Genomic DNA, 20949 nt, shown 5'->3' on the forward strand with positions numbered 1-20949 from the left:
TCGGCACTGCGTGTGCGCCGTGCGCGTCGTCTCGGGCGCGTTCCTCTTCGAGTCGTCTCTCGACCCGCCCGACTTCTCGCGCGCACATAGAGGACCGCTTATGGGGTGAGAGGAAGCGAAGTTTGGGATGTGAAGAGGGCACTGAGCATTTCCAGTGGGTGCCAGTGGCTGGCAAAGAGTTGCCTGATGGTTGCAAGAAGCAGCAGCAGCGATCGCCCAGGAAATTTGCAGAGCGCGGCTTTATTCAGATACACGGGGCAGGCACGTGCATGCCTGGGTCACAGTCGCGCGCTTGGAATCCCACTGCGCTCCGAGTAAAAACAAAAAAAAATGCGTCGGTACATTCGTGGATGCGTCATCAACTTTCGTACGAAGCTTCACGGGGTCCGATCCCCGTCTGGTGCGCACATCTGTGTCGCAAGGATGAGCTTTGTCCACTGGACTGCATTTCAAAAACATAATAACGGCGCGATATACATATACTGCTGTTCACAGGGAACACAAAAAACTCAACAAGACGCAACAAATGTATAATAAGTGACGTTTTGGGAAATTTCCATTCTTCAGAGTATAATGATATATGTGCAAATTTTACACGTAGGCTTTCACGGCCAGTGTTATTGGTTTAATTTGAGTTAGGTAGTAGTGTAAAAATGTGTGTCGTGAACCCTCCTCCACCCGCAGAGCCAACTAATAATAGTGTCACGTGAATCAAACGTGCCAAACTTGTTACTGCGCCAGCATCACCACCGGCGTCTTTGGAGAGTGATCTCACAACACATGTACACACCATCGAACGCACAGCCAATTATTATTAATCGCAATATACGTGCATTGAAAAACAGCCATTTATTTACAAATCAGTCACGTGTCATGAAGAAGGGCCATTGCCCGAAACGTTGACTATTATATATTTGTATATATATATTAGGTTTGCCAACGCAAGCATCACCACAATGTGTACATAAGTAGTTGTGTGGTTGTTTGATGTTAACCTGTTGAATGTCACGTGCCCCGGGTTCACACTGGTGGGCAGGAGTGGATGGTGACGGGGAAAATGACTGCGGCTTCTCCGCAGCTATCTTAAGTGGCCGTGCAGTCCGGCTGTGAGCCCAAGCTAGTCCACCATGACTTCTTTAGGGTTTGTAATTGTAAAACAAAGGTGTGCACACATCCCTGAGTTTATAAACCTTACATCTGCACTCACAAAATGCTGCCATACCGTGGCAGGGATCATTGTACGAGTAGTATTTGCTTTACACATACATGGCTATTTCACCGATTGTTGAGCATTTAATTGCCTGGTTTATGCAACTATTGTCCCGCTCTCCGTTAAACCCCAATGCGAAGAAATCCCCAACGCGTGTTCGTGCCAGAGCGGTGTTGTGGCTCCCCTCCACTCTGACTCCTGGCACCCGCTCATTCCCCTGGCTGCCTTCCAAAGCAAACCAAATCCACCACCACCAACTCCACCACCATCAGCGCAGTAATGCCCCCTCAGGCAGCACACCTGGGCGCCCCTCCACGCGCGCTGCCCCCCCCCCGCCCCCGCCCGCCTCAGCGCCTCGCCGCGTCCGTTCAGAATTCGCTGGCACCGCTCGACGGCCGCGAGCCGGAGCCGTCCTCTCAGCGAGGGCGCCGCGTTCCTCACAGCCGGCGACCGTCCCAGAGGCGCGGAGATGGCGCACAGGCGGCGCTCCTCCCTCGACTTTGCGTACGGCGGTCGCCCGAGGGAGACGGCGGCGCGGACCTTCTACCCGGGCCTCGCCCTCGGTGGTGGCGGCGGAGCGGGCGCCACGGCCGCCGCCCTGGCCGCGGAGTCTTTGGGCGCGAACGGCGCGGCGGACGAGAAGGCGGAGATGCGGGGTCTGAACGAACGCTTGGCGGAATACATCGCCAAGGTAAGCGGAAGGGCCCCGGGCGCGCGTGGGGCCGCTCGGGGCCCGCGGCGACGCTCCGGCTCGCTGCGGCCGTTGTCGCTTCGAGCGGCCGAGCGGCCGGGTCCCAGCGAGTGACCCCAAGCCAAGTCCCGTGACGCGCGGCCCTGGAGCCTCCCCTGGAGCGACCGCCATGAACGGCGCAGCCACCCTGGGGACCTTGAAGCCGCTGAGGTCCCCATTCATGTAAAGCCATTGCCAATCGCTACGTTTGACGAAATTAGAAAAGTGTAAAAGTTAAATAAATATTACTTTTTTTTTAAACGGGAAATTTTAGGCTACGACAAATATTGTTGAATGTTTGGGCCGACGAAGCTTTCTGGCAATAGATTTGGCATTTAGGGAGAAGCTGAGGCATTTCTACCTCATTACTGGTCATCAGCTAGTCAACGCAGCCGTGGACTCGGGAGTGCTATCGACAAGGAGTCGTCATCAGCTACAGCGTGGGACTCAATGCTGATTACAGAAATAGTTCTGAACAATATGACACGCTTTTCAGGCGCACTTGCTCATAAAGTTTCCATTGGCAAGGTCAGCATTACAAAATAGCTCCATCCGGCTCACATTTGCCATTTAATTTCACCATTTTAACATCAATCTGCCGTCTTTGATTGCCCTTGGTATATATTCTTTCGTTTGTATGCAGCTTCAATGGATGCTGCCATCAGTTCACTTTGTCCTGCACGTTTATAACTTCATTTGTCCAATGCAGCTGCACTGGTCAAATATTTTATAATGTTGTTGTTGTGAACAGCCCAGCTCCGTCTTGTGATTTGTATTTTTCTTGTCTCATGCAATTTCAACTTCACAGTTCCTTGCTTTGTAAATTGTTTCAATATATTTGTATTAAGACCTTGGCTGTTAATAAGTTCGATAGCAGCTTTTAGTGTTGACTGGATCAGGTTTTCAATCCGTGTACGTCCTGATGGCAGCAATGACCCATGGATCAAAGTTACATCAGAAACGCGGAGACTCACAAATAATTCGAAATAACAGCTGGAAAGTTCCGAAAGCAGAGTTGAGGGATACCGAGCCAATACAAAAATACAGGCACACATACTCAGGGAATACAATTCACAAGACACGATGTAGCCTGTTTCGAGAGGTAAATGGGCTTGGGCATTACGCTTGGACAAAAGGGACGATGGCCAGTGACCCACAACTGGAGATGAAACGGCAGCCGAAGGAGCGAAGGCACCCCAGAGAAAGTGTCCACCACAGGGATGTAGCAATGAGAGGAGTTCATGTGCAGAAGTGAGATGGATGGATTGTGGCGTAATTGGATCACGAGGGATGGCGTGGAGAAGCCTCCATCCAGGGCTGGAGAGCAATTGTCTGATAATGATGACAGTGATGATTGTACATTTTGAATCCTGCTTCAAATGTCCCTCACCAGGGATGTTAGCCGTGAATTAAATAAACTATGGAGTTGTCTCTTGTCTGTTGGCTACGTACGGTGTGAAAGAAGTTCAGCATACATACAAACACTGCACTCAATCGATGTCATCTGGACACCTGCTTTAGAACGCTTGGTGTGGCCAGGTCACGGTGGCTAGGAGATGTTAACTACCTCACCTGGTATACAGGAGGCTGTGGGTTCAATCCCGACCCTGACGCCTGCATATTTGGAGATTGCGTGTTCTCTTCTCGTGGTCGCATGGATTTTCCTCCGGGTTCTCCGGTTTTTCCCTCCACACTTATATTCGCCGTATGCTTAGAGTATTTGGCTGCTATAAATTTCCACAAGATAAGCCACTTTGTTGAGCCATCATTTCTGATAGCCAGGTCGCTCATGAAAAATAGATAAATGGCTCAATGGGCCTTACCTGGTAAAAAAAAATAAAAAATATTTTAAATCTTGACTTAATGCTTTCGTGACTGCAGGAATTCATATTCTTTGGGTCTTTCGGTAAAGTCACATCGATAGGTTCAAAAAATAATAAAACTATGATGTTTTGATCGCATCACAAGTAATCGTCATCAGGAGGAAAAAGGGGGGGGGGGGAGGTGAAAGGGGTGACGATCGCTTGTGTTGCGATCGAAACGTCGTAGTTTTTTGTTTATTTTATTATTATTTTAACCTATCTACAGTACGTTACTTTAACGAAAGACCCAAAGAATATAGAAATAGTTGATCGTGTGAAGGCAGCACTCTGAACGACCTTGTCCGAACGTGTGCAAGGTACATTACCTGGAGGGCGTGAACCATGAGCTGGAGGTGAAGATCAAGGAGCTGCTCAAGAGTGGCCATGGCAAGATCCAGGGCAGCAGCAGCAGGTTCACTGCGGCAGAGGAGCTTTGTGCCAAGGTGAGATGCAAGCACCGCATCGTGGCTAGCACGGTTGCCTATGTACGGTGCGAAAGAAGTTTAACATACATACAAAGGTTTTAGACATTTTCGATACCTGGAATTAATTTCTATATCGATTTACAACTTAGGGGCCATCCACTGAGTACATACGCAAACATCTGTCAATAACTTGTCCCCTCCCTGTACGCACGCGGACTTTTTACACCCCCCCCACCCCGTTTCCTATGCGTACATTGTCAGTAGACCCCCCATACGCAAGCGTACGCATTTGGGTTAACCCCCCCTCTATGCGTACGTACTAAATGGATAGCCCCTTATCTCATCCATGGCTGTTATAGACATCTCCTGCTACCCGTTGGGCTCAGCCAAACGGGCAGCAGGAGAAGACGAAGCGAAGTGCTGGGCGCCTGGATGATTGATGTTGAAAAGATAATCCGTGTCCTCGTTTCACCACGATTACCGCAACGTTCTGTCAATGGCAGTTGGAGGTTATCCGTTCTGTCAATGGCAGTTGGAGGTTATCCGTTCTGTCAATGGCAGTTGGAGGTTATCCGTTCTGTCAATGGCAGTTGGAGGTTATCCGTTCTGTCAATGGCAGTTCGGAGGTTATCCGTTCTGTCAATGGCAGTTGGAGGTTATCCGTTCTGTCAATGGCAGTTGGAGGTTATCCGTTCTGTCAATGGCAGTTGGAGGTTATCCGTTCTGTCAATGGCAGTTGGAGGTTATCGGTTCTGTCAATGGCAGTTGGAGGTTATCCGTTCTGTCAATGGCAGTTGGAGGTTATCCATTCTGTCAATGGCAGTTGGAGGTTATCCGTTCTGTCAATGGCAGTTGGAGGTTATCCGTTCTGTCAATGGCAGTTGGAGGTTATCCGTTCTGTCAATGGCAGTTGAAGGTTATCCGTTCTGTCAATGGCAGTGGGAGGTTATCCGTTCTGTCAATGGCAGTTGGAGGTTATCCGTTCTGTCAATGGCAGTTGGAGGTTATCCGTTCTGTCAATGGCAGTTGGAGGTTATCCGTTCTGTCAATGGCAGTTGGAGGTTATCCGTTCTGTCAATGGCAGTTGGAGGTTATCCGTTCCGAGTGAAATACACGAGGTGTGAACCCGCAACCGCACAGATTGGCGAGGTCAAAGTTCATTGTCTCCATTGCACGCGGAGCGTCTTGCACAATCCGCCCTGTTACGGGGACGAACCTACTCAGTGGCCTGGCCTGGTAATTGGACTTCGCTTGGCAGCCAACCATAATCTTGAACGACGGACGCCACGACGAGCGGATGTAAACAAACCCCAATAAGAGGGCGACCTTCGCAGATACATTCATCTTCACTTCTCACTTTGCTGCAGACACGAACGCACGAGGCGAAGTCGGTCTCAGGCACAGAGACGCCCGCATCTGCTCCACACACTTCCCCAAGAGCCCCTCTGCCGTGATGCAGCAATGTGCACCCAACAATGTGCATGGCATTGCTGGGTGTAATGAGAGTTGGAATTTTAACCACGTGTTACAACACGAACTGTTGGGTGCTGTATAAAAATTAAAATTGTTTAATATTCAGCCCAGGGTTAACTGTCTATATACAATGTAGCCGCTCGTTTTCTGCAACAAAGAACGCTTTCAGGCACAAGTTGTGTTCCTCGCATTTGTAAAACAACACAAACCTGTAGTAGTTCACGTACTAAGGTACAGATAAGGGGAGGATTTTTTTGATAGTAATTTCCTTTTCCATTGAGAAAGAATAACTGTATGAGTAACTATAATGTATGTTTCACTTCTTTCGCACCATACGAAGTGAATCTGTTATTCACAGGCCGAATGAATATTGGTTCAGCGATGCAGCTTTAGCAGACGTTTCTCTACAGGCGTTCTCGCCCACATGCTAAGGCAACACGCAAGGCAGGAAGGGATGTCCCGTTTTGTACTATATTGACATTATTTTGTCTCAGCTCAGGTATCCAATCAGCGGAGTTCATGCTCACATCCCAGGGCGCCCTTAACAAGAGCCCCTACGATGCGCACAGCTCCCGTCACCGCGTTTGATCTCTTACAGATCAAGAGCCAGATCGTGGACAATGCGCGCACCGGCGTGAAGATAGAAAATGCGCGCCTGGCAGCCGACGACTTCCACTACAAGTGGGCGCAGGCGTTGTCCGCGTGTGTGTGGGCGTGTGTGTGCGTGTGTGCGTGTGCATGCGCATGCGTGTGCGTGCGTGTGTAGCCAGCGCACTGCACTACAAACCTGGCCACCCGAGTTCGATTCCCGCTCACGACCAACTAAAGTGGCGAATATTTGAAGCGGTCCTGGGCCTCGCCTTGGTCGACTCGGCCTTGAATGAATATCTGGTGCGGTGTCTCATCATCATCACTGGGGAGACAAAGGTGGCCGGGCCTGGTGCTGGCCCACCACGTGTCCCATGCCGGCCTAAATAAGTGCTCGCTATAGACGGCACTTACTCAAAGAGCCTAGTGAAGGCTATATGGGGGATCTTCGTCTTTGTTCCACGTAAAATAACTTCTACATTTAGCGAAAGTAAATCAGGTCCCCCCTACAAGCAAGGCACTGCAGTAACTGGCAATCCCAAGGGTGTCTCTCTTCTAAGATGTCCCGGACATAAGACGCACCCCAAACTTTGGGAGAGGGTTTATCACCTTTTCTACTGCACACCAAACATGGACACGTGGCCTCAGTCAGCCGAGGACTATTACCAACACTGCAGCTTACTCTGGTATAGTTCAACAGTGCAGGACCGGTACCAGGTCTCGGTACAAATAAATTCCTGCCTCCTGAGCGCAGACCCCGAATCCCGGTAGTGTCCGGGTCAATCCCAGAGGCTGCATGGTGGTGACCCACTTTGGGGTGAATTTGAAAAGTGAAACATTTTATGGAAAATCTGAGTTGCCGAGGAAGGGAGCGGAACAGGGTCGTGACAAGTGCCGCGACACAACACAGGAGCAGAGGGACGCGGGGTCTCACCCTGAGCGTGCGTGGTGCCATGGACAGCCGTCTGCAGGATGATGATTATGAACACCGAGCAATGGATGCCTTCTGGAAGAATATTCGGAACAACTAATGTACAACCCGTGATTAAGATTAATTTTAAATAAGAAATTCGGATTGTATGACGCTTCCCCAACGTATGCTTTAAATAACAGGAGGAAACATTCTCATCGCCTCGTTTGTAAGTCAAATAAAATATATAATAACATTTTTGCGGGACTCGGAATTGGGACAATTCGTGGCATTTCCAGGGAGGCGAATTTAATGTTTGCACTCCTTTAGCCAAATTACAAGTCAAGATAAAACATTATTACAGAATTAGATCAATTGTCACGATGAACTAAATATAATGCTTTGACTGGGAAAATTGTAGATACAAGAAGCCGTGTAATTCAACTAATTTAGTTCCATAAGCAATTTGAACGACTGGACTCCACTGGAAGCATTGGATGCATGATTTGAGTAAATATTACGGAAAGAGCTGAGTGGAAGGAAGGCCATGATCGTGATATCCTTGAGTGAGGACACGGCTCATCGAGATTCCTGGACAAAGCCAAAACAATCTCCGCGACATTTGCGTCGCTGTTGTCAGCTTAACACATGCGGATTCTTCCAAGGAGGCAAAACCGCCACGCGACTCATTTCTCACTGACCGGCCGCGTGCGTGCTCACGACGGCGTTCGCTCTTCCCCAGGCTCGAGACGGAGCGCAGCGCTCGCAGCTGCGTGGAGGAGGACATCGCCAGGCTCTACGCGCTGCTGGAGGAGTACGGCGTGGCGGGCGCGGGCGCCGAGGCGGAGATCGAGGCGCTGTCCGAGGAGCTGCACTACATCAGGAAAACTCACAAGCAGGTCGCCGAGGGGGCTGCCGCTCGTGCGCTGTGTCTGTGCACGGAGTGCGGTGTTTTGTGGCTCACAGCCGTGTGATGTGCCGGACGGGAGGTGGGAAAAGACAGTCCTGATGCTTGCTCTCTGAGTCAAACCCATCTCACCAGGTTCATTGCACAGTGCCCAAACCATTGCGTCACTATATTCTTGGCTCTTTCGGTAAAGTCACGTTGAAGGGAAACAATAAAATAATAAAAAATATATAAAACAACAATATATATTTCGATTTAAAGCTTTCGTGACTGCAATGATTCATCTTCTTTGGTTCTTTCGGTAAAGTCACGTAGAATGAGAATAAAAGAATAAATTGATAAAATAAAATAACACAATAATAATAATATTCTCACAAGCGGCCTTCATCAGGTGAAGGGACGAGACTGTCTGGTAGGACAGCGCTGTCCTGTCTGGTAGGACAGCGCTGTCCTACCAGACAGTCTCGTCCCTTCACCTGATGAAGGCCGCTTGTGTTGTGGCCGAAACGTCGTGAGAATATTATTGTGTTATTTTATTTTATCAATTTATTATTTTATTCTCATTTGACGTGACTTTACCGAAAGAACCAAAGAAGAACAATATATATTTTATTATTTTATTGTTTCCCTTCAACGTGACTTTACCGAAAGAACCAAGAATATGAATCACTGCAGTCGCGAAAGCTTTAAATAAAAATTTAGTCCTGATATTGCTGGCTTTCGGAACAAAGTGCCACATCGCTGGAGTGACTCTCCCGTCTGGAGTGGCTCTCCATCCTCCATCCTCTGCCCTCCTCTTCATTTCCACCATTACCGATCCTCGGCTTAGCCTCTCATTCTCACCCCTTCCATTCCCTCCTTCGGTTCATCAAACCGTGCCCTCCAATCTTCTCTCCTGGCGACTTCCATCCCCACTCCTCCCTCGCCGATGCCATTCGCGACCCTCTCATCGATCTTCCTCTCCATCAGCCTCCCCCTCTCCCCGCATCCACATCTCGACCGTGCCCACGGTGCTTGCGGCGCGCCCTGCGATGGGTTAGCGGCGCAGCGCTACGAACCTGGGCGCCCGGGTTCGATTCCCGCTCACAGCCAATAACGGTGACAGCGAATGTCTGAACCGGCCCTGGGCCTCTCCTAGGTCGACTCGGCCTCAAATGATTACCTGGTGCGATGTACGAACGTCGTCAAAAGGGAGACAAAGGCGGCCGTGCGTGGCGCTGACCCCCTCGTGTGCCACAGTGCCGGCCTTCGTCGGTGCTACTCGCCAACAGCACTTGCCCCAACATTCTGTTAAGGCTACACGGGGGGGCCTTTGTCTTTGGTGTGCCCTGCAGGACACGGCCACCCTCGGTGCCCGGCTGGAAGCGTCCTCTGTGTCCGTGGAGGTGGCCAGCACCAAGGGGTCGGACCTGAGCGAGATCCTGGCCGGACTGCGCCGGCAGTACGAGGCGATGATCGTCAAGACCCACGAGGAGATGGAGTTCGCCTACAAACAGAAGGTCGTCGTCATCCCGCCACAAGCCAACGAGACCTCACAGCCCAGAATCCGTTGTAATGACAGTCCCAGACGTCCGCTCATTACGATGCAGTTGAACTCAATGGGTTCATTTGTTTTTTGCTGTGAATGCCGCGTCTAATGTGGCTACGTGGACACAATGCGACCCCCTCCCATTCGCTGTGCGTGTACTCTTCCACAACTCGTACTTACCCTTGCTGCGGGTTTCTTCTCCCGTCTCTCCCGCCATGCCGATTCCTCGGCGAAGATGGACACGGTGAACGTGACGGTTTCTGAAAAGAAGCAGGCCTCCCAGCTCGTCAAGGACGAAATCTCGGACATGAACCACTCCACCCAGAGTCTCCAGAAGGAGCTGGACACGCTGTGGGGCCTGGTGAGGACTTCCCGCACAGCGCTCGCTCACATGCCGTGCCCGGCCACCGATGCCGGCGTGGGGCAGCGGCGTCGGACACGCAGGGAGGTTCGCGGTTCGAATCCAGCGGCCGCCCCGATTAATACCGCGGGCGTATCAGCCGTGAAAACGCGCGGCAGTCTGCTTCGCAGTGGACGTTAAAGACCCCGCAGTGTTACTCGCAAGAGGAGGCCGCTGTGCGCCGGGAGGCGTGGTTCAAATTTGCCAAAATTGAAAAACACTTCATGCAAAGAACTCGATTGTAATCTACGTAGCAATTATCACTCGCGACTGTTGAAGCTTGGCAGGACCCTCCTAAAAAAAGAGCCTTGAGCTTTAACGAGCCTCTCCTGGGCTACTAAACGTTATAATGTCATCATTAACGCAAGGGCGGTAAATGTGATGCCACTCGCAAAGACCGCACTCTCTGATGCCTCCCGGGTGTTGGTCTCTCCCAGATCCGGTGTCTCGAAGAGCAGCTGAGAAGCGCAGAGGCGTTGAACGCCGATAGCCTCACGGGTTACAGCAGCGCCATCGGCGCCCTGGAGTCTGAGCTCGAGAAGCTGCGAGCAGAGACCCACCGGCAGATGCACGAATACTCGCTGCTGCTGAACGAGAAGATGAAGCTGGAGCAGGAGATATCCACCTACAGGACCTTGCTGGAGAGCGGACACAGTCGGTGCGTGTAAATCAGAATCTTTAGTTATCCTGGAGAAATCCGATGAGCTATGAAGCTCTTTTTCCACAGATGTCCGGTAATTGGGCGACGCGACTAACATAATTGTCGACTGACATCCTGAACGAGTCCCGAGTCTCCTCCTCACCCACGTGCACGCCTCTATTCTTGTGAGTGCCGATGGGCTTCAGGAGCTCAATGCCAGTGTCCAGGTCGGCGAGACGCGAGAGGGCTTGTTCAGAGTTCGTGTAGTTGTGCTGTCCCTCCTCCATTGAAGGAGCGCAGACTAACAGAAAACTTAAGTTACATTCCTTTGGTTAAAACGTTACTTGACTGTGCGTGCATTTCGGAACACATTCGCATTGTGCGAGTATTATTTATCCAACAGATAGACTTGCCCCCGCCATAGGAATGTAGATTTCCCATCACTGGCTTAGGCCGATAAACAGGAGTTGATCACCGCCTCAATGTTCATCACTTGGACTTGACTTCAATGTCATCATATTCTCCTAAAATAAATGTGAACCCAATGCGAATTCTAATCTATCTCTGGCTAACACGACAGCATCCCTAACCCCAATAGAGAAGCGTCCAAATGCCCGTAATAATGCGGCAGTCATTAGATGCAATGATTTTGTGATCAACGTGCAGCAACTGCGATATTGAACAAAAGTCTGTGCGGGGCGAAGTGAATCAGAGGGGAATGAACGTCGCGAAAGTGACTGCTTGCGTGGACTATTGTGGAGGCACCGACAGTCCCCTGCCTCACGGCACGCGAACCCGACGATCCCCCAACACCCGCAGGCTCGACGACACCTCCGGTGCTGCCGCTGCCGCCGCCGCTGCCGCTGCTGCTGCGTCTTCCGGCAAGGATGATGGAGACGGCGTGGGGACCACCGCCGCTGCTGCTCGGGGTGGAGACGAAGACATCGGCAGAGGTCGATTCGCGACGGCGCTCGACGCTCGCTGCACTTTGTGTTGTGTGCGTGTGTTGTGTGTGTGTTGTGTGTGTTGTGTGTGTGTATGTATGGTGTGTTGTGTGTGTGTGTTGTGTGTGTGTTGTGTGTGTTGTGTGCGTGTTGTGTGTTGTGTGTGTGTGTGTTGTGTGTGTGTTGTGTGCGTGTTGTGTGTGTTGTGTGTGTGGTGTGTGTGTGTTGTGTGTGTGTTGTGTGCGTGTTGTGTGTGTGTTGTGTGTGTTGTGTGTGTGTGTTGTGTGTGTGTTGTGTGTGTATGCTGTGTGTGTGTTGTGTGTGTTGTGTGTGTGTTGTGTGTGTGTTGTGTGTGTTGTGTGCGTGTTGTGTGTGCGTGTTGTGTGTGTGTTGTGTGCGTGTTGTGTGTGTGTGGTGTGTGTGTGTTGTGTGTGTGTGTTGTGTGGGCGTGTTGTGTGGGTGTGTGTTGTGTGTGTATGTATGGTGTGTTGTGTGTGTGTTGTGTGTGTTGTGTGTGTGTGTTGTGTGTGCGTGTTGTGTGGGTGTGTGTTGTGTGTGTTGTGTGTGTGTGTTGTGTGTGTGTGTTGTGTGTGTTGTGTGTGTGTGTTGTGTGTGTATGTATGGTGTGTTGTGTGTGTGTGTTGTGTGTGTGTGTGGTGTGTTGTGTTGTGTTCACAACTCTGTCGTGGACAGTGCTGTGGGGGGAGGTCCAATTTCGATTGGCTCCTCCCCTCATGGCATCTGTGTCCACCACAGGGGCTAAACGGGGGCTCTGGACGGGTGCGAGGGGCTGGTAACCCCTCCACCTTCAATTAATTACCACTAAACTGCGAATTAAGTATATAACTAATAAGCTTGTGCCGGAGGCCCCGGGGGGCCAGGCGTCTATGACGTCTCCTGGCCAAACCTCAATTGGCGGAGCCAGGAGATTGAATATCTACCCTCGGGGCTCCTCCAGAAACAACGAAAAACCACTACGGGTGGCCACGTGAAAAGTTCGATCGCTCACTGCGGAGGAGAGGCTGCCACTCCTCTGTCGGGAGCTGGACCGGTACCACCTGGGTCTATGTGGCATTCAGGAGGTCCGGTGGACCGGTTCTGGCTCCTGCCACCATGAGGGGTGGACAGTCCTCTACTCGGGGCAGCAGACTGCCAAACAACAGGGTGTGGCTCTTCTTTTGAACAAAATAATGAAGGGGGCGTGGGAGCGTGGCGGTGAGGTGTGGGAAGCTGTAAGCCCCAGGCTACTTTGGGCTCGCATTCCCATCAACCGGAGGCGAGGAATGGTGGTTGTGGTTACTTATGCCCCCACCGAAGATGAACATCCGTGGAGGGATGCAGGCAAAGCCGATGAGTCAGATTCCTTCTATGACCTCCTGTCACAGGTGCTGGCAAAAGTGGCCCCTCGGGATAGAGTCATCATGTTGGGTGACTTCAATGCCCGAGTTGGTCATGATGCTGGCACCTGGTCTGGAGTGATTGGAGGGCATGGGCCAGATCAGCTCAATAACAACGGTAGGAGGCTGCTAGATTTTTGTGCAGCCCATGGGCTTGTAATTACCAACACGCTGTTCCGGCATCGGCGCATCCACACAACATCATGGATGCATGCCGGGTCCAAGCAAGAAAATCTGCTGGACTACATAGTGACGGACCAGCAGATACGAGCCCATGTCTTTGACACCAGGACCTACCGTGGAGCTCATCTGCCCTCTAACCATCGACTAGTCATCTGTAAGATGCGCCTGCCATTCTTCCACTCCGGTGGTGGGTGTACACCCAGGACCCCATTCCAACCTAAAGTGGCCTGGTCTCAGTTATCTGATGAAAGTTGCAAGCGAGAATTTCATCATCACTTACGGCTGGGATTGGCATCGTCCCCAACTCCTCCTGATGTCGAGGGTAAATGGGCGAGGTTTAGGACTGTGACTCAAGCAGCTGCAATGGCTGCTTTGGGTATGCGGTCCAGACCTCCCCAGAGACCCTGGCTGACAGAGGAGGTGTTCAGGATGGTTGAGAAAAAGCGACAGGCCCACTGTCATCAGCTACAGAATCCCACGTCAGAGAATGAGGAGGCTTACTGTACCCTTTGCTTGGAGGTTCGGTGAGCTGTGAGGCGCTGCAAGGATGGGTGGTGGCCGCGGGTTGCTGAGGAGATGGAGTCTGCCTCAGTGGCCCGTGATCACAAATCTCTATTCAACTCCATCAAAAAAGTAACCTGCAGCGCCACACCTATTACCATCACTAGGGGAAAAAACGGTGATCCAATCTCTGACCCCCAGGAACAGGTTTGCAGATTTGCTGAGCATTTCTGTGAGGTCCTGGGGGAGGGAAAATCCCTCAGCCAGAAAAGAATCGTGCCACAAAGTGAGGATGACCCTGCTGAGGCTGTGGTGCCTCAAATATTGGAAGAAGTCACCCCCTGTGGGTGGCTGGCTGAAGTACCATCTGTTGAGAAAGTACTGAAGGCGATCTGGAGTCTGAGACCAGGAAAGGCAGCGGGCAGAGATGATCTCCCAAGCGAAATGCTGAGGGAGGGTGGCGTTTGTGCACAGACTGCCCTATATGACATAACAACAGTCTGGACCACTGGATGGGTTCCGCAGGATTGAAAGGATGCCTTGGTGGTCCCCCTTTTTAAGAAGGGGGACCGCACAGACTGTAACAACTACAGGGGCATCTCACTCCTCAGTGTGCCGGGAAAGGTCCTGGCAAGGATTATTCAATATCACCTTGCCAGGCACGCTGAGGAGAGGGTTGCGGAACCCGAATGCGGTTTCAGGAAAGGGCGGTCCTGCACAGATGCCATATTTTCTGTCCGTCTGCTACAGCAGAGGTGTAGGGAATTCCAACAAGACTTACATCTCTGCTTTATTGACCTGGTCAAGGCCTATGATACCATCAGTAGGCCTGGGCTCTGGGTTGTTCTTCGTGCTTTTGGAGTACCTGACCCTCTGCTCACGATCATTAAGGACCTTCATGATGGTGAGCGGGCCCGGGTAAAACTACGTGGCCGGGAGTCAGAGCCATTCCCTGCACACCTTGGGGTGCGACAGGGAGGTCCTCTGGCTCCCACATTATTTAACATCTATTTTGACCACGTAGTTCGTGAAGCCTTCAATAGCTGTACCGGGGGAATCTCCATATGGTACAGATATAATGGGAGGCTGATCGATGCCCGGGTGCGGTCAAGGGATGGCTCCCTATTGCTCAACCACGTTATGTATGCTGATGATTTGGTAATAGCTGCTCATTCAGAGGAGGAGTTGGAGACGCTGCTGCTGAGACTGGAGCGTGCCACTAAGAGGTGGGGCCTTACCATCAGCCCCAACAAAACTAAGCACCTGCCTGGGTATTTTGTACCATCGGACACTCCACCCCCACAACTCCCAATCGGTGATGGGGTGGTTGTGGAGAGAGTGGAGAGTTTCCCATACCTGGGCAGTGTGCTTATGACCGGCTCCAGTTTTAACAGCAGAGGTCTCACTCCGAATCAGTCGAGCGGCAATATCTTTTCATCGATTGCGTAACGCTGTGTGGAAGCTACCTGGTCTGTCACTCCGCACTAAGCTTCAGGTCTTCTCGGCCACGGTCATTCCCTCCCTTCTCTACGATTGCGAAACGTGGACCTCCCTAATGGAACATCTTCGCCGGTTAGAAACATTTAGGCTGGCCTGCCTACGATCCATCCTGGGTTTAACCAGACTGGATTGTGTGAGGAGCTCACAAATCCTTGAAAAATCTGGGCAAGGTCTCATCGGTGAGCTCCTCCGGCGGGCAAGGCTGCGATGGCTCGGTCATGTAGCCCGCATGCCCAGCCACCGCATGCCGAAACAGCTTTTGTTCGGCCGGATTGAGGGGGCTAAACGGGCGCGGCACGGGCTAGAGAAGAGATGGAGTGATGTGGTACAGGAGGACGTGGAGCTGAGTGGACTTGCCGATGACTGGTACCAGCGGTGTCAAGATCGGCCTCTGCGGAGGAGGCTCGTGAAGGACGCTACTGGGCAGTTGGAGATAGTGGCCCTCCAACAACAACGGAGGGCGGAGGAGCGACGCTCACAACAACGAGCGGAGCGCCGGGTGGCTGAAGCACAGCAGGTTGGCACATTAGGGGGCACAGGTGGTGCATCAGCCAGTCATCTCAGTCAGTCGACCCGTGGCACCTGGGTCTGCCCCGTGACCTCCTGCCAGCGGGCGTTCGACACTTCACGTGGCCTCAGGGTGCACATAGCCTGGCACAAGCGTCGTGGTGACGTCACCGCCACTTAGTGGCGAATGGCGGTTGTTGTGTTGTGTGTGTTGTGTGTATGTGGTGTGTTGTGTGCGTGTTGTGTTGTGTGTGTGTTGTGTGTGTTTTGTGTGTGTGTTGTGTGTGTGCTGTGTGTGTTGTGTGTGTGTGGTGTGTTGTATGTGTGTTGCGTGTTGTGTGTGTGTTGTGTGTATGTGTTGTGTGCGTGTTGTGTGTGTTGTGTGTATGTGGTGTGTTTGTGTGTTGTGTGTGTGGTGTGTGTTGTTGTGTGTGCTGTGTGTTGTATGTGTTGTGTGCGTGTTGTGTGTGTTGTGTGTATGTGGTGTATGTGTGTGTTGTGTGTGCGTGTTGTGTGTGTGTGCGTGTTGTGTGCGTGTTGTGTGTATGTGGTGTGTGTTGTGTGTGTATGTGTTGTGTGTGTGTTGTGTGTATGTTGTGTGTGTTGTGTGTATGTGTTGTGTGTGTGTTGTGTGTGTGTGTTGTCCGTGTTGTGTGTGTGTTGTGTGTGTGTTGTGTGTGTTGTGCTTGTTGTGCCTGTTGTGTGTGTTGCGTGTGGTGTGTTTGTTGTGTTGTGTGTGTATTGTGTGTGTTGTGTGTGTGTTGTGCGTGGTGTGTGTGTGTTGTGCGTGTTGTGTGTTTGTGGTGTGTGTTGTGTGTGTGTGGTGTGTGTGTTGTGTGTGTATGTTGTGTGTATGTTGTGTGTGTTGTGTGTGTGTTGTGTGTGTTGTGCGTGTTGTGCGTGTGTGTTGTGTGTGTTGTATGTGTTGTGTGTGTGTTGTGCGTGTTGTGCGTGTGTGTTGTGTGTGTTGTGCGTGTGTGTTGTGTGTTGTCCGTGTTGTGTGTGTGTTGTGTGTTGCGTGTTGTGTGTGTATTGTGTGTGTGTGTTGTGCGTGTTGTGTGTGTGTTGTGTGTGTATTGTGTGTGTTGTGTGTGTGTTGTGCATGTTGTGTGTGTGTTGTGTGTGTATTGTGTGTGTTGTGTGTGTGTTGTGCGTGTTGTGTGTGTTGTGCGTGTTGTGTGTGTGTGTTGTTTAGCTTGTTTAGGTGGTTGTCTTTCCCACGCACCTCCGATTAGTGCGGTTGGCTACGTCCGTTGTTGTTCTTGTTGTTGTTGTTGCTCTTGTTGTTGTTGTTCTTGTTGTTTTTGTTGTTGTTGTTGTTCTTGTTGTTGTTGTTGTTCTTGTTGTTGCTGTTGTTGTTCTTGTTGCTCTTGTTGTTGTTGTTCTTGTTGTTGTTGTTCTTGTTGTTGTTTTTGTTGTTGTTCTTGTTGTTTTTGTTGTTGTTCTTGTTGTTGTTCTTGTTGTTGCTGTTGTTGTTCTTGTTGTTGTTCTTGTTGTTTTTGTTGTTGTTGTTCTTGTTGTTTATGTTGTTGTTGTTGTTGTTTTTGTTGTTGTTTTTGTTGTTCTTGTTGTTGTTTTTGTTGTTGTTGTTTTTGTTGTTTTTGTTGTTGTTCTTGTTGTTGTTTTTGTTGTTGTTGTTTTTGTTGTTGTTTTTGTTGTTCTTGTTGTTGTTTTTGTTGTTTTTGTTGTTGTTTTTTGTTGTTGTTCTTGTTGTTGTTGTTTTTATCTGCGCGTTGCTGCCCCGTGCCCTCGTACAGTGGAGAAAAAGAGAAGCGCGGTGATCGTCGTCACCCAGCACGTGACGGACGGACGGGTGACGGAGGAGAGCGAGCAGAGCTGCGAGCACTGAGCCACGAGACGTCGGGCTGCTGCTGCTGACACCCGGCACAACACAAACCACGAGGCGTCGTGCTGCTGCTGCTGACACCTCGCAACGCAAACCACGAGACGTCGTGCTGCTGACACCTCGCAACACAAACCACGAGGCGTCGTGCTGCTGCTGCTGACACCCGGCACAACACAAACCACGAGACGTCGTGCTGCTGACACCTCGCAACACAAACCACGAGACGTCGTGCTGCTGCTGCTGACACCTCGCAACGCAAACCACGAGACGTCGTGCTGCTGACACCCGGCACAACACAAACCACGAGACGTCGTGCTGCTGACACCCGGCACAACACAAACCACGAGACGTCGTGCTGCTGACACCCGGCACAACACAAACCACGAGACGTCGTGCTGCTGACACCTCGCAACACAAACCACGAGGCGTCGTGCTGCTGCTGCTGACACCCGGCACAACACAAACCACGAGGCGTCGTGCTGCTGCTGCTGACACCTCGCAACACAAACCACGAGGCGTCGTGCTGCTGCTGCTGACTCCCGGCACAACGCGCACGGCCACCCCGCAACGCACTGAGCCACGAGACGGCGCCTAGAGCACGCAGCAGCAGCGGCAGTCTTAGCGAGGCTTCCGCGACCAATGTCATCCATAAGGTTTTTATTTGGGGTGGGAGGGGGGGTAGGTCGCGTAACTATATAAATATTCGATTTAAAGCTTTCGTGACTGCAATGATTCATCTTCTTTGGTTCTTTCGGTAAAGTCACGTAGAATGAGAATAATTTACGTGACTTTACCGAAAGAACCAAAGAAGATATATAAATATTGTGTCGTTAAACCCGCCACCATCCGACACAGCCAACCAGTAAGGGTTGTCACGTCTACAGAACGTGCCAATTCGTCACTAGTACAGCACTAACCGGTGTGTTGGAGAGCAAATCCACAACCTTTACAATCTGAGTACGACGTTTCGCCAGTAATTACAACCGGTATCATCAGGCGGCAGCCAGATCTGTGTTGGCTGTGTCGGGTGGTGGCGAGTTTAACGACACATTTATATTTACGCGATCCAACCCCCCAAAAAAACCGATATTATGGACTCGACAGTAGACTACATTCACACGCAAGGTAGACGCTGCCTGTACGCATGCCCTCATACACGTGACTAATCCCACAATGCATTGCCGCATGTTTGCGAGTGCTTGGCAAGAGCTAGAATAATAATTAGGCGACGCCACTTTGTGTCTTGACTCTCGTCCCACGATACAGAATGTCATGGACACACGAGACCAGGCTCATATCAACAACCTCACCGATCACAAGTGGCGGTGTCTCATCGCCATCATCGTAACCCGTCCCACATCATCCCTCACGGTCCACCTCGCTCCTGCACGCGAGCTCAACTTAATTGCTCCATCTCTCCCAGTGCTCGTCCTCCTGGACACATTCTCTCCTTGGGCTGCAAAACACTCGACAGACTCCATCCTTCATCTCAGCCGTCATCGTCTCTTTGAGCGATGTGTCCGAGTCACACTCCGCTCAACCATCGCTGTTCTCTCTCGAGTTTACGTTCCCTAGTCCACGTGTTCATTCTCTAGTCCACGTGTTCCTTCTCTAGTCCACGTGTTCATTCTCTAGTCCACGTGTTCATTCTCTAGTCCACGTGTTCATTCTCTAGTCCACGTGTTCATTCTCTAGTCCACGTGTTCATTCTCTAGTCCACGTGTTCATTCTCTAGTCCACGTGTTCATTCTCTAGTCCACGTGTTCATTCGCTAGTCCACGTGTTCATTCTCTAGTCCGTGTTCATTCTCTAGTCCACGTGTTCATTCTCTAGTCCGTGTTCATTCTCTAGTCCGTGTTCATTCTCTAGTCCACGTGTTCATTCGCTAGTCCACGTGTTCATTCTCTAGTCCGTGTTCATTCTCTAGTCCACGTGTTCATTCTCTAGTCCGTGTTCATTCTCTAGTCCACGTGTTCATTCTCTAGTCCGTGTTCATGCTCTAGTCCACGTGTTCATTCTCTAGTCCGTGTTCATTCTCTAGTCCGTGTTCATTCTCTAGTCCACGTGTTCATTCGCTAGTCCACGTGTTCATTCTCTAGTCCGTGTTCATTCTCTAGTCCACGTGTTCATTCTCTAGTCCACGTGTTCATTCTCTAGTCCACGTGTTCATTCTCTAGTCCGTGTTCATTCTCTAGTCCACGTGTTCATTCTCTAGTCCACGTGTTCATTCTCTAGTCCACGTGTTCATTCTCTAGTCCGTGTTCATTCTCTAGTCCACGTGTTCATTCTCTAGTCCACGTGTTCATTCTCTAGTCCGTGTTCATTCTCTAGTCCGTGTTCATTCTCTAGTCCACGTGTTCATTCGCTAGTCCACGTGTTCATTCTCTAGTCCGTGTTCATTCTCTAGTCCACGTGTTCATTCTCTAGTCCACGTGTTCATTCTCTAGTCCACGTGTTCATTCTCTAGTCCACGTGTTCATTCTCTAGTCCGTGTTCATTCTCTAGTCCACGTGTTCATTCTCTAGTCCACGTGTTCATTCTCTAGTCCACGTGTTCATTCTCTAGTCCACGTGTTCATTCTCTAGTCCACGTGTTCATTCTCTAGTCCGTGTTCATTCTCTAGTCCACGTGTTCATTCTCTAGTCCGTGTTCATTCTCTAGTCCACGTGTTCATTCGCTAGTCCACGTGTTCATTCTCTAGTCCGTGTTCATTCTCTAGTCCGTGTTCATTCTCTAGTCCACGTGTTCATTCTCTAGTCCGTGTTCATTCTCTAGTCCACGTGTTCATTCGCTAGTCCACGTGTTCATTCTCTAGTCCGTGTTCATTCTCTAGTCCACGTGTTCATTCTCTAGTCCGTGTTCATTCTCTAGTCCGTGTTCATTCTCTAGTCCACGTGTTCATTCTCTAGTCCACGTGTTCATTCTCTAGTCCACGTGTTCATTCTCTAGTCCACGTGTTCATTCTCTAGTCCACGTGTTCATTCTCTAGTCCACGTGTTCCTTCTATAGTCCACGTGTTCATTCTCTAGTCCACGTGTTCATTCTCTAGTCCACGTGTTCATTCTCTAGTCCACGTGTTCATTCTCTAGTCCACGTGTTCATTCTCTAGTCCACGTGTTCATTCTCTAGTCCACGTGTTCATTCTCTAGTCCACGTGTTCCTTCTCTAGTCCACGTGTTCATTCTCTAGTCCGTGTTCATTCTCTAGTCCGTGTTCATTCTCTAGTCCACGTGTTCATTCTCTAGTCCACGTGTTCATTCTCTAGTCCACGTGTTCATTCTCTAGTCCACGTGTTCATTCTCTAGTCCGTGTTCATTCTCTAGTCCACGTGTTCATTCTCTAGTCCACGTGTTCATTCTCTAGTCCACGTGTTCATTCTCTAGTCCACGTGTTCATTC

General features: G+C 50.7%; 1 protein-coding gene across 1 annotated transcript; it reads left to right on the forward strand.

The window, feature by feature from the left end:
• Positions 1-1598: 1598 nt before the first annotated feature.
• LOC116941139 (keratin, type 1 cytoskeletal 11-like) lies at positions 1599-19498 on the forward strand. The gene is made up of 9 exons (XM_076066213.1): positions 1599-1901; positions 4120-4245; positions 6299-6381; positions 7941-8097; positions 9440-9604; positions 9869-9994; positions 10471-10691; positions 11493-11626; positions 17463-19498. The coding sequence occupies exons 1-9, from the start codon at positions 1680-1682 to the stop codon at positions 17552-17554; spliced, it is 1326 nt and encodes a 441-aa protein (XP_075922328.1). The 5' UTR covers positions 1599-1679; the 3' UTR covers positions 17555-19498.
• Positions 19499-20949: the final 1451 nt, after the last annotated feature.

This window comes from Petromyzon marinus, chromosome 10, assembly GCF_048934315.1.
Source record: "Petromyzon marinus isolate PM22_M1 ecotype Great Lakes invasive population chromosome 10, UKy_Petmar_22M1.pri1.0, whole genome shotgun sequence".
NCBI lineage: Eukaryota > Metazoa > Chordata > Hyperoartia > Petromyzontiformes > Petromyzontidae > Petromyzon > Petromyzon marinus.